This window comes from Dama dama, chromosome 14, assembly GCF_033118175.1.
Source record: "Dama dama isolate Ldn47 chromosome 14, ASM3311817v1, whole genome shotgun sequence".
Taxonomy (NCBI): Eukaryota; Metazoa; Chordata; class Mammalia; order Artiodactyla; family Cervidae; genus Dama; species Dama dama.
The window spans coordinates 63,783,665-63,798,243 of record NC_083694.1 but is presented as its reverse complement, the minus strand read 5'-3'; the positions used below and the strand labels follow the sequence as shown (position 1 = coordinate 63,798,243).

The 14,579-nt window shown below is 35.3% G+C and overlaps 1 protein-coding gene across 1 annotated transcript in view; it reads left to right on the top strand.

Annotated features, from left to right (window-relative positions):
- Positions 1-14,067, top strand: part of PDC (phosducin) — a 74,115-nt gene extending 60,048 nt beyond the window's left edge. The window contains exons 2-4 of the mRNA XM_061161272.1: positions 9,803-9,888; positions 10,750-10,901; positions 13,543-14,067. Of these exons, the coding sequence (XP_061017255.1) occupies positions 9,828-9,888; positions 10,750-10,901; positions 13,543-14,067 (738 nt within the window). The 5' untranslated portion in view covers positions 9,803-9,827. The remainder of the gene's footprint in view (positions 1-9,802; positions 9,889-10,749; positions 10,902-13,542) is intronic.
- The last annotated feature ends 512 nt before the right edge of the window (positions 14,068-14,579 follow it).

Sequence of the window (14,579 nt, the reverse complement as noted above, 5' to 3'; positions counted from 1 at the left end):
TTTCACATTCTTAAATGCCTTGTGGCAACCAGACCTTGCTAGAAGTAAGTCAAAGTATATGGTAAAGGATCTTAGTCAGTAATGAAATAAGAGAATAAAACAGCTTTGAGATAAATATACAATATGTGTGTGGCTGTGTACATACACACACAACACACATACATATGCACATGTATTTGGGTGAGGGAGCTAATTAGACATAAGAAGTGCATATACATATTGATCACAAAATAAAATTTATATTAGTATGACTATATTGGAAGGACTGATGCTGAAGCTGAAATTCCAATACTTTGGCCACCTGATGCGAAGAACTGGCTCATATGAAAAGACCCTGATGCCGGGAAAGATTGAAGGTAGGAGGAAACGGGGATGACAGAGGATGAGATGGTTGGATGGCATCACCGACTCAATGGACACGAGTTTGAGTAAACTCCAGGATTTGGTGATGGACAGGGAGGCCTGGCATGCAACAGTCCATGGGGTTGCAAACAGTCGGACACAACTGAGCGACTGAACTGAACTGAACTGAATTTTAAATATTTGGGTTTAGTACCTAAAACTTTTAATTACTTGCTAATTATCACTTTGAAAAGTGAAAAAAGAAAGAAAGCATTAGTCACTCAGTCATGTCTGACTCTTTGTGACCCCATGGACTGTAGCCCTACGAGGCTCCTCTTTCCATGGAATTCTCCAGGCAAGAATACTGGAGTGGGTAGCCATTCCCTTCTCCAAGGGACCTTCCTGACCCAGGGATCAAACCCAAGTCTCCGATACTGCAGGCAAATTCTTTACCATCTGAGCCACCTGCAAAGCCCACTCAATACCTATAAAGTTCCTACTACTCCCCCCCAATACCATACATTTTATATCATTTAATCTTTACACAGTTGTTTGAGGTAAACACTATTTGATCACTCCAATCTTACAGTTAGAGAAAACAAAAGCGGAGAGAATTTGGTGATTTGATCAACATCACATAGCCAGTAACAGGCAGAACTAGATTTGAACCTAAGAGTTTATGTGTTGTTAATCATTATGCTATACTGTCACTTGGAAGCATTGCAATGCACGGTTCTTGCCCACAAGAAGCTAATTCTTCACTGGGTAGAAGATATATATAAATAAACCAATTAGAGAGTAATTCAAGAAATTAACTGATGTGAGGCATAAAATCCCTTCTATATTAATATTAAAGCAAGACCACTTAATTCTTACTAAAAGTCTCTAATTCATAGTCAGTACATAAAATAGTGGAATGGGGTAGAGAAAGAGGAAATTGTGGCTTGGGTGAAATCATCAGTTACTTCTGTGATCTGAGAGATAATGATGTCTTCACAAGTCCAGTAATAACTTCCATGATCTGATATGGTGCCGTCAGACCTATCTGATGTGAAATTCCTACCACTAATCACTTTTTTTTAAAAAAAAGAAAGAAAAAGCAGAACTGTTTTCTACAGGAGCCCATATGTCATTGGTAAGACAGTTGCGGCAGGGGTTAAAACATCTGACATTAATATACTGGCACTGGTGAGAACATTAGCCTGGCTTAGTTGATCAGATTAGCTCACAGTCACCTTGGAAAACACAGGAAGGCAAAGATATAAGAAGACGTATGGTTAAAGGTAGGAAAATGTAGAACCTGAAGTCCTGCATGGATGTATCATCCTTGTGGAGTACAGACCAAGACACAGAATCTAGAATTCTATCAAAAGTGAAGGTGAAGCAGAATATCTATAGACTTTCTTCACCAAGAAGTTTTGCTTGGTTTTATCCACCTAATGGCACAGTATGTTCTAAGTATGGCTTAAAGATAGATAATTTGGTATATCCCAGTTCATATAAGTTAAAGAATTATTTTAATCAAGCACTTCAGTACTTTATTCCCAGTCAGTTATTTATATCTCGTGGCTAGTCAAGTTCAGACATAATAATGCCATTGTTAGTACAGCACCTTCACTGAAACAGCTTCTTATTCAATGTGTTTTCCAAAGGGAACATATGCATTCATGTATAAGAGAGGGGGAAGGTTATTTGTTTTAAATTGTATAATAACAACAAAAAATTATTTCAAAAATTTCACATTGAAGATTCTTTAATACTCTGTGATTTTTACATTTTTGATGTTCATGGAAAGACGCCATGTATGTCACAACAAGACCATTTTTATCTTTGGTTATTGGATCTCTTTTATTTTGTACTTAGAGAAACCGGTGTCAGAATACAGCATCTAAAACCTTAAACTACAACTAAAAAGAAGAGAAGGAATGAAAACACATTTAGCTAAGCCTCAGCTCTAGTAAATAAAACGGAATATTTCTATGGAGGCTTCCCCCTGCTCTGGCATTTGGGCCTTTTACTTCTCAACAGCAAATAATACTCATTGAAATGCTTAAAACAATTTTTCCCTCTGTACGGAAAATACTGATAAACAGTGTATTCTTAAATGTACCATAGTTACTTAATCTGACCTAGACCAAGGTGAACCCATACTTTCTGAACAAAGTCTATGTATCACTCTTTTGATCTATTTTTTAACACAATAGGTTGTACTGTATTGTATTGTAGTTTGTATTGTAGTTAGCATGTGGACTGCAGCCCTGCAGGCTCCTCTGTCCATGGAATTTGCTAGGCAAGAATACTGGAGTGGGTGGCCATTTCCTACTCCAGAGGATCTTCCCAACCCAGGGATCAAATCGGCATCCCCTGCACTGGCAGGAGATTCTTTACCACTGAGCCACCTTTACCATTCTTAACCAGCTAGACCCAATGGGTAGTTAGCATAGAACATCAATAATTTTCCACAGACATCAGAACAACGCCAAGACTGGCCAAGAAAATAACTGGCACTTGTATTATTTGATATGTAGGAGTTTCCTGGCCTATATATTTAACTGACCTTTTGTGGCATCCCAGGTATGTGGATTCAGAGCAGAGAAAGAACTAATAAACAATCTAAAAAATGGGCAACATAATCCTAACTATGCCTCATTTCCCTACCTGCCATTCTTAAAGGATAGCTGGGGAAATCTGAGAAATGCTGAGGCCCAATACCAAAGCTTTACAAAGTAAGGGAAAGACAGGCCATATATAAGTACAGAAATAGTGGCCAGAATCTATATAATTTAGATAATGCTTTACAATTAAGAGTCAGGTGCTATGGACTCAACTGTATCCCCCCAAATTCATATGTTGATGACCTAATCCCAAATGTGATGGCGTTTTGAGATAAGTAATTAATAAGGAAATAATTAATGGTTAAATGAGGTTATGAGGGTAGGGCCTTGATCCATAGGATTAGTGTCCTGACAATATGGGACGTCAGAACTCCAGCTCTCTGTATCATTTAATAACAGGGAGGTGACTTTCTGCAAACCAGTAAGAGAGGCTTCACCAGAAATCAATCCTGCCAGATCTTAATCTGAGACTTCTAGGCTACAGAAATGTAAGAAAATAAATATCTGTTGTTTAAGCCTCAAAGTCCATCACATTTTGTTATAGCAGCCCTAGCAGACTAGTCACCAGTAAACTAGGTTTATATGTGATTTTTGACAAGTAGAAAAGTGGTATAAAGTTTTAAAGACTAAAGTGTTAGCTTGAAAACATATGCCACACATTGAGAAGATTCTATATAAAAGTTATATAAAAGTTGAGCTACATAAAAACAGGACTAAGAAACAGGCTTAATTTTTGAATTTGCTCTTAAAGATTGCTGAAGTCATAGAACTGTTTCTTCAGTTACAATTAAAAAGGCTTCCCTGGTGTCCAGATGGTAAAGAATCTGCCTGCAATGCAGGAGACCTGAGTTCAATCCTGGATTGGGAAGATCCCCTGGAGAAGGGAATGGCAACCCACTCCAGGATTCTTGCCTGGAGAATTCCATGAGCAGAGGAACTTGGCAGGCTACAGTCCATGGGGTCGCAAAGAGTTGGACACGACTGAGCGACTAACACTTTCACATTGAAAAATGCAAATATCATTATTTGGAATGTAGAATTAATTATCTTAAAATGATTGAGATGAATCTTTGAGTGAAGTATCTCACTTTGCTACACAAATCTCAACACAAAGATCAGTGTAACATTTCCATAATTTTGCTATACAAGCGAGAGTAGTTCTATAAAGAGCATTTTGCAGTTGTATTTTGATACAAAATTGATGCATATTGCCTATTACACTGGCTTTTATCAGTGATCCAGAGACATAGGATTGATGATAAATTCTCAGGCAATATGTATGACTGTCAAGAACCAACAGCAAGCAAAGCCATTTTGTCTTTTGCATTAACTTTCCAGAGTCATTATCAGTCATTTAGAATTTATTCAGAAAACTTGAAATAAACAGACTTTTCTATTACATTTAGTATAAATGAATGAGGTTTAATCCAAAGCATAGAAATATATAATTTATATAAATACTATCTCAAGAAATATATAATTCAAATATACACTATCTCAAGAAATATATCATTAGAATAAGTATTATCTCAAAGAATAAGGACACAGTGACTTATTGATTGTTATTTTTCATATTCTCATCTTGGTTTTAATGCTTATACAAGAATTAGGTGGATTTGTTTCATTAATTCATTCACTCATTAAGCATGCTATTGAATAGTGAAAAAAACAAGGCTTTTAGAAATTTGGAAGTCAGAGAAACCTGGATTTGAAATTGAGTTCTATCTACTCCATACCACCTCTGTGAGCTTTGGCAAGTCATTGAATCTCTCAGAGCCTGAGAATTCACATCTGAAAAATGAGGAAAAGATTTTGTGAACATTTAAAATAGTGTGTATATAACGTGGACATACCACTTAGATTCTTTCTAAATTGCTGCCGTCATTTATGGACTTTTTTTTACAACATGTGAAACAATTATCAGAAGTAAGACAGTGACAAGTAAAGACTAGTCTCTGTCCTGGAAGAACTTACAGTAATGAAGCATGTAAGATAAGTTTTAGAAATTGTTGTGGATGCTAGGACAGAAATCAGTTTAAGGTTCAGTGATGACATGATCCCACTATTTGAAAACTCACCAGTAAATTACAACAGTTAGTACTGAAAGCAAAGCTCTTCTTCAGGAACACTGAGAGTCTATAGTCAGTTCGAAACTAGACATTTTGATTAGATGAAATCAACATATATAAAATGACTAGTGAATGTCATCACAGTCTCATGTGAACAGGAATAATGATAACAATGAAATATTCTAGGGGTGGATTTGGGGTTTTTAGAGAGATTTTAAAAGCAAATATTTAAGAATTTTACTCACTTCCTTTTTATTCCAGATCACTATTATGTGCAAAACAGGAACTAAAAGAAAAATTGTTTTAAATTGTCACATTTTATTTCTTAGTAACTACTAAACCATGGATGGGGGGTGTTAAGAGTTTTGAAGACATAGTTTGAAAAATCTTATCCCATATAAGCTATTATTTTAACATACTATTAAATCCTAAGCTAAGAGAAAAATAAAACCTAACTTGGTAGAATTATACTTTTAAATTCTATTTCTCACCAATATTTAGTTTCACTTTTAAGAGTTTTGTAGTACTCATTTGAGTGGTAGTCTGTCAAAGGTCATCCAAACACAATTTTTACTTATCACAGATTTTATTAATTGAAACAGTATCATAACTGTCTGAAATAAAAAAGAACACTAACACAGATTTTTATAATATATCATATGGAAAATAGAGTAATTCTTGAACCACAGTAAATCTTGGGGAAGGTGGCAGATTTTTTGTCTTCTTGCTTGATTTTATCACCGATTTCCAATCACATCTGTTATTCCCAATGACATCTATAAGTCACCATGTAATATTGTATTGTTTACAGTAATAATATGATTGTATTTATAATATTATTGTGTTTACAATAACACAAAGTCTTGTAATAATCTTATTATTATTTTAAATCCTTTTAACTTAAAGTAGACATGGATTTTTTAGGAACTAATAATACCATTGCAAATTAAACATTAATCATATTTTTAAATGACTATTATCCATAGAAATACATAGAAATATTTTTATTTTATTTTATAGATTTACATAGCACTTACTATGTGCAATCATCTAAGCACCTTCCAAATACTAACTAGATTAATTTTAGGATACAAAAGCAAATTTTGAAGAAGATAAACTATTTGAGATAATCAGAAAACCTCGGAGTTAGTTGATGAAGGGGATATTAACAGGTGTGTAGCTCAAACTTACCAATAACTAATAGGCTTGTGTCTTCAAGCAGTGCAAGCAAATACGCCTCTTCCAATTTTTTTCCAATGTCTGTCTCTGTTGTAAATTTTACCAATCTGTGTACTCTAACTCAAATGGAGGCACTAGGTAAGGAATGGACTCTATCTTTTACTACACAGGCAACTTGGCTTACCTAAGTTTTAGAACTTCTGAATGCCATACTAGATGAGTTTCGTTCTTCGTGTAACTCAGAGTCCAGAGGAAAGGCTGGTCCATAGTCTATTCTTTTCTTCCTAGCTGTGGCGGGTCTCAGCTGCAGCGCACAGGCTTCTCTTTAATTGTGGCAGCCAGCCTCAGTACTTGAGGTGTGCAGGTGTGTGGGCTTGGCTGTCCTGCAGCATGTGGGATCTTAGTTCCCCAGGATCAAACTCAGGTCTTGCACTTTGCAAGGAGGATTCTTAACTACTGGACCACCAGGGAAGTCCCCCACAGTCTACTCTTAACATAGACTAATACAATCAATGGATCAGGTTTTCCCCAAGTAACTGGATTATCTTTTCAGTAAAAGAATTCCTTGAAATTGGTGAAAGTCTTTTTGAAAACTGAAATTTCTTTTTTCTCCACTAGATTGCCAACTAGGTTGGCAAGAAACAGGTTAAGAAGCAGGATCCTTCTTTCTCTTCACCAGGTGAAGTAAAATTTCACATAGGTTTTCTTAAACTTATGTACATTTATTGTAAATAGTAGCTATCCCAAATTACCAATTTACTTTTGCAAAATAAAAGAGACTAGCCCTTTCACTGTCATTCATTTGAAATACCAATTTAAAAAAAAGGAGAAACTAGCTTGAAACTAGCTTTCTGAGGACTAAATAGCTATTGAAGTTATCAAACACTTTCCATTACTTTGTTCTTCTGAAGAAAATTGATATTAATTTTTCTTAGATGCAAAAATTATTAAGTAATCCCAGTGGGTGATTAAGTGGATTCTTTTGTCCAACAACATTCACTTATTTCTGTTTTTCTCTTATTTTCATTTTCTTTTATTCTTTTTCACAACTAAAGCTATTCAAAATTAAAATGATCTATTTTAGATATTTATTTATTATTACTGGAGGTTAATTACGTCACAACATTGTGGTAGTTTTTGCCATACATCGACATGAATCAGCCACAGGGGTACATGTGTCTCCCCATTCTGAACCCCCCTCCACCTCCCTCCCCATCTCATGCCCTGGGTTTTCCCAGTGCACTGGCTCTGAGTGCCCTGTTTCATGCATTGAACTTGGATTGGTCATTTATTTCACATATTGTAATATACATGTTTCAATGCTATTCTCTCAAATCGCCCCACCCTTGCCTTCTCCCACAGAGTCCAAAAGTCTTTTCTTTACATCTGTGTCTCTTTTGCTGTCTTGCATACAGGGTCGTCATTACCATCTTTCTAAATTTCATATATATATATATATATATATATATATATACATATATATATATGCATTAATATACTGTATTGGTGTTTTTCTTTCTGACTTACTTCATTCTGTATAATAGGCTCCAGTTTCATCCACCTCATTAGAACTGACTCAAATGCATTTTTTATAGCTGAGTAATATTCCATTGTGTACCACAACTTTCTTATCCACTTGTCTTCATAGAAGCAACATCAAGGTTGCTTCCTTTCCTAGCTATTGTAAACAGTGCTGCGATGAACACTGGGGTACATGTGTCTCTTTCAATTCTGGTTTCCTCAGTGTGTATGCCCAGCAGTGGGATTGCTGGGTCGTATGGCAGTTCTATTTCCAGTTTTTTAAGGAATCTCCACTCTGTTCTCTATAGTGGCTATACTAGTTTGTATTCCCACCAACAGTGTAAGGGGGTTCCCTTTTCTCCACACCCTCTCCAGCATTTGTTTGTAGACTTTTTGATGGCAGCCATTCTGATTGGCGTGAGATGGTGCCTCATTGTGATTTTGATTTGCATTTCTCTGATAATGAGTGATGTTGAGCATCTTTTCATGTGTTTGTTAGCCATCTGTATGTCTTCTTTGGAGAAATGTCTGTTTAGTTCTTTGGCCCATTTTTTGATTGGGTCATTTATTTTTCCGGTATTGAGGTGCATGAGCTGCTTGTATATTTTGGAGATTAATTCTTTGTCAGTTGTATATTTATAGTCACATATATATTGTGGAATAAGGTTGGCATCCCCTTGACAGCTTTTTCTTAAAAGTCTTCTCCTGTTCAAACTGGCAATCAAACTGGCAAAGACTTTTGACCTCCAGTGATTCTGAGTAGGAATTGTAACGAGGGAAACAATAAAATTAAGATAGCAGTGCAAATGTTAGGGGCAGAAGTCCCAGCAAAAAACGGAATTGAGACAAAGAGTTCTGGTTTACCATTCTGTGCCTTGGGGAAACACCAAACAGACCAAGCTCACTGTATATCAACAAAAAATTAAGAGGGATCAACACATAAGCTGGATGATATCACTGCTTAAAACTGACTTCAAAAGAAAAAGACAAAGGGGAAAGAGTAGAAGGGGGAGAAAGAGTAAAAAGAGAGTATATCCCCCTGTTAGTTTACCCTCCCCTGACTTGAAAATTTCAAGAAAATCACAACTATAGAGACCTTCTTAGGGAATGTGTTAGTATGTTTATGAGAGTTTTCCAAATAATGGAAAGATAAATAGGCAAATAAGTTGGATTTGAATGTGAACTAAGAGTAAATAAGTTCTACACAAGGGCATCAAGGAGTTTTCTAAGAATAAAACTCCACAAGCTTTCAGTGGATTTTGTGACAATTTATTTTAGCTTCTCAAAAATCTATAGGCATAGTTACTGGTTGCTTCCATTTGCTTGGTGGGTGACATCACCAAAACGTGCTTTATGGTATGGAGAGCAATTATGGTATAAGGCTTCAAATTACACTGTTCCTTAAGATCATAAATCTTTAATGCCAATTTAGAAGCTGGATTTGTCAAACCATACTGAGAAAAAATGATACAGTATCTTAACTTCCATTTAAAAGTTAATGCTTTAAGACTCAGCTCTAAAATCAAATGTAGGTTCAAATCCTTGCTCTACCACTTACTATGTGATCTTAAGCTAGTAGAACTTAAACTCCCTGTCCTTTAGATTCCTCGCTTGTAAAATGCTGTTAACAATGTCCCTGCTACATATGGTTGTGTGAGAATTAAGTGACTTTTGACACATAAAATGATTGATACAATGTCAGGCACATACAAGTGTTCATAGTAAGTATGTAATTATTAGTAATTAAAACATTATTATTATATAAAGTGATAATTTTATGAAATTTGGTAACAGTAATAAAAAAGAAAATCAGTAATAAATAATACTAAGTACATAGACCTAAACTGAAGACTTTTTAAGTAAAGACAAACTATAAATTATGTAAAATTCTTAGGTCAAAATATCTTTAATGACCCAAATATTAAACTAATGTCCTTTTATGAGGTAGGCAGAATGCTAAACACTATATCACTTAGTGACAACCCTTAACTTACATGGAACCTGACAGCAGAATATATATACATCTATTTCTCCTAGAATTCATCTGTCATCATTACTTCTTTATTCATCCTATAGATCATATCAAAACTAAATCTCTAAAATGGAAGAAGCGAAAAGCCAAAGTTTGGAGGAAGACTTTGAAGGACAGGCCTCACACACAGGTAAGCAAAGTCAGAAAGAAAAAACAATTGTAAAATTAAAATTAAATTTGGAGATCTCTTATCATTACTCAGTACGAAACTTAAGTAATAATTTTGAATGGGTTGATGGAATCATCTAAAAAATATTTGACTGTATAAATTAATGTGATATCAAATACTTTTGAAACAATTTTATTTAGATATCAAAGAAAGAGAAAAACACTGATTATTGAGAATTTCTTGCTGATAGATAAAATTTTTTGCTTGTAGATAAAGCCTCTCTATCTACACTATAATTAAGTGACTTTTCTTCTCTCCTAATCTCCCCCACTGTGGGCTTTCTTTGCAATTGTAAATAATAGAAGACCAAAAGAAAAATAAATAAATTGAGTTTTTAATTTTAATTCTTTTAATCTAAAAAAATACACTAATTTTTAAAAATCTTAAATAAAATTGATTTCAATATTCTTCCAGAATAACTAAGACTTCATTTTATCCAAAGCCTGTTTTCTTGATCTGTTAAATTGTGTGTGGCTGTCTATATACCACTAACAAGAGTTTAAAAGTCAAATAGCATGGTTTAAATTTTTAAATTCAAGTTTAACTCTATTGAACATTAAAGTAATACTCCCTTCTCTGTTTAATGATCATATAGAATTTTTAGATTTAGTCAGGAGTTTGAATGAATTCATATGAATACTAAACAAAAATCCATGAAAACTAATTTCATAATGACAGTGACCTTCTAAGTATGACACAAAACCAAGAAATCATAAAGGAAGATTGATAAATTTAGCTATATAAATGAGGAAAAGAAGGAAGGAAGAGAGAGAGGGAAGAAACATGGAAAAGGGAGACAATTTGCTTTAAATTTTATTTCAGGCCCCAAAGGAGTAATAAATGATTGGAGAAAGTTTAAATTGGAGAGTGAAGATAATGATTCAGTTGCACCTAGCAAGAAGGAGATTCTCAGACAAATGTCTTCTCCTCAGAATAGAGATGACAAAGACTCAAAAGAAAGATTCAGCAGAAAGGTAAGATAAGAAAAAAATCTATTACTTATTATTAATAATCTACAATATGTTTTTATTAAAGTATTGTTTGTATTAGCAAAAAAAAAAAAAAAGAGGAATGCAGTAAATGCCTTTGCCTAAAAGTTAGCATAGGCAACTGTTAAAAGAATGAGTTACAAATACATACCTGACTTAGAGACAGTTCCACAATATGAGAAAGCAAGATACAAAAAGTTATGATACCATTTTCTACAGCAATAGAAAACAAACACTATATTTGTATTTATGCTGAAATGATTATATGAGAACATATGTAAAAAAGTATGAAAAGACACTGACCAAACTGACAATATTGGTTAAGTGGAAGGGTGGGGTTTATTGACAGTTCTCAGCTTCCTCCTTCCAAGGAGAAGGTGTCAGGGAATGTTTGACGGGAGGATTCCTATGTGCTGTCTCTCATGAGTCCTTTGTCCCTCTTCAAGCGGAACAGCACGCGGTTCCCAGGGACTGAGGTCATTGTGTGAGGCAGGCTTGGGTCTCCTTTTGTAAACATTCTCTTTATGACAAAACTGTTTAGTCTTGCTCCCCTTTCTTGAGATATGGATTGTCTCCTGACGGTGTGATTAACATTACCCCTTGCTCCCCTGGTAACGGTTGCTGTACGTTTGGTTTTCTGATCTCTATCATTCCCGAAAGAAGTTTCTTGCACCACAGCCTAAATATACTCATAGAAAAATCATTAAAGCACCTTTGCTCCATCAGAGCTTAGGTCCCCATGTCTTTTTTGTTTCTCTCTCTCTCTCTTTTTCTGGCTGATTCTCTGAAGTGTGGAGACCCGTCATGCTCACTTTCCTGCCCAGGCTTCTAAGACCCTCTCAAGAAGGCACTTTGTGCCTTCACCCCCTCGAGAGGGCGCCTGGTGCCTTTGTGAGCGATGCAAGTCCTGTGTCAAGGGCTTTATCGGTCCTCTGCGTAAACCAGGGAATATCAGCCTCTTTCTCTCTTTCACTTTCTTATTGTCGACTCCGTACCACCAGGTTCCGGCCCACTAAAGGACCCCAACAAGGAGGAAGAAGGTAAGCAGAATAAGCCGCAATATATCCATGATATTTTTTCAAAAAAAGAGCATTTTAAAAAATTCTCATTTGTCTCTTATTATATAATGTGTATGTAAATTGTTATTTGTGGTTCAGTCTGTTTAACAAAGAACTATGATAGCAACTTATAAATTATACAAAACATTTAACAATGATTAGGGTTAAAATAATTTGGAAAGATAACCTTAAAGCAGAAAAAATAATATGATAAGAAGAATGAGATAAAAAAAAGAGAGAATGAGGACATTAGAAAAACAAATATAGGAGGAAGAAACAAGAGAAGTAAACAACAAAAGCACCAGATATTTCTACTTAATCCTGATATCTTCTATAAAAAACCTACCTCATAGGTTTATTGTGAAGATTAAGAAAATAATCTATACAAATTATCTAAGACATAGTAAATTTTCCGTAAATTTGGGGGTCATCCAACTTCCATGGTTCTGGGCTGTTCCACATCAATTAATCACACTATATCCCATCAACACTCGTTTATATCACATGTGTGCACATGTGTGTGTGAAGGGAGAGGGTGTTTAACATTCTGTTGCCTAAATCATAATGACATTGCAATTAAGAAAGGCTCTGCCCATAATTTTATATTCCAGCTGCAGTGAAAAGTAGCTGTCTTACAAACTGAAGTTAGGTCTTTTCTCACTTTAGCCTAAACCAGTGCATACGAATCACCTGGAGAGCTTGTTTAAACATGGCTCACTCAGCCTCACCCTTCCAGATTCTGATTCAGTAGATCTGGGGTGGCGTCCCCAGATTTGCATTTCCCAGAACTTTTCAGCTGGCGGTGATGCTGCTAGTCTTCTGGCTAATCTGGTGAACTCCAAATATTTGTAAAAGCTGTTTTTTACAGATTCCAAAAAAATCAGTAAGTGATTAGACAAAATCTTTTAAACAGCTTTTGTTGAGGAGACAATAATGTCCAAAGGCACTTTTTGGGGACACATTTAAGTGAGTATGCAGGCACTTGTGTGCACGTGTGTGTATTTAGTTTTATGAAAGTCACTCTAAAGTAGACCTTGTTGGGTATTTTTTCACCCAAACTGGAACATTCCATGACCATCTCATAGCTCAACTATATTCAGCATTACTAATGTATGCATTGAATCACGAAATAATTACTGAACCTCTATTATGGGCCAGACACAAAACAGATATTAGAGAGTGATGGATGACACACAAAAAATTCCTGCCCCCATAGAACACAAAAGTTAGGAAAACTAATATTAGACAAGTAAACATATACAATAATATCAAGTATTATTTATTGCTATGAAGGAAAAAAATAAAGCAAAAGGGGTAGAAAGTGTGGGGCAGGGACACATTTAAGTAGAATAATCAAAGAAGGTGACATTTGATCAAATGAGGTGGAAGAAAAGGCCACCTCAGGAGATAGTGAAAGTGAATCACTCAGTCACGTCCGACTCTGCGACCCCATGGAGGTAGAGGAGATTGCAAATGCAAACTCTTTGAGTTGAGAATGGGTTTGTTATGTATAAGGAATACAAATTTCTGACTGATTGATCTCTCTCATTTCTTTCATCTATTTCCAGATGAGCGTTCAAGAATATGAACTAATCCACAAAGACAAAGAAGATGAAAACTGCCTTCGTAAATACCGCAGACAGTGCATGCAGGACATGCACCAGAAGCTGAGTTTTGGGCCCAGATATGGATTTGTGTATGAGTTGGAATCTGGGGAGCAATTCCTGGAAACCATTGAAAAGGAACAGAAGATCACCACTATCGTTGTTCACATTTATGAAGATGGTGTTAAGGGCTGTGATGCTCTAAACAGTAGCTTAACATGCCTTGCAGCTGAATACCCTATGGTCAAGTTTTGTAAAATAAAGGCTTCTAATACAGGCGCTGGGGACCGCTTTTCCTCAGACGTACTCCCCACATTGCTTGTCTACAAAGGTGGGGAACTCCTAAGCAATTTCATTAGTGTTACTGAACAGCTTGCCGAAGAATTTTTTACCGGGGATGTGGAGTCTTTCCTAAATGAATATGGGTTATTACCTGAAAAGGAGATGCATGTCCTAGAGCAGAGCAACATGGAAGAAGATATAGAATAAAGATTCACTATGTCAATGTTTCATATTTCGTATTTCTCCTTTAAGCATTGAATATTGATTTTGGTAGTATTCACATTCTTTTAGGGAATACCAAACATAGCCCTGGCTTTTCTAATTTGGGGAAGAAAAACTCCAGACTGACACTAAAATTATATGATTCGGTTCAGTCTCTCAGTCATGTCCGACTCTTTGCGACCCCAATTATATGATTAGCATTTCTTAATATTTGTTACTCCAGTTGATATAACACTTTACCCCAAAACATTGTAGTCTTCAGCAAAATGTTAGTAGACAAAGAGGATATGAAAAATACTGTGAAAGTTTTCAAAAATCCCTTTCAAGTTATATGCTGGCTTTTTTATTCCATGCTTTTCCTTATTGTTATTACTAGGTTTTTCAAATTATATTGTTAATTATAACTTTGCTTGTGTAATAAGAATAAAGTCTCATAAGGAAATAAGTCTCTATTTGAAGTCTGTTCTTTCTCAAATATTATATTATCAAGGCCCTAA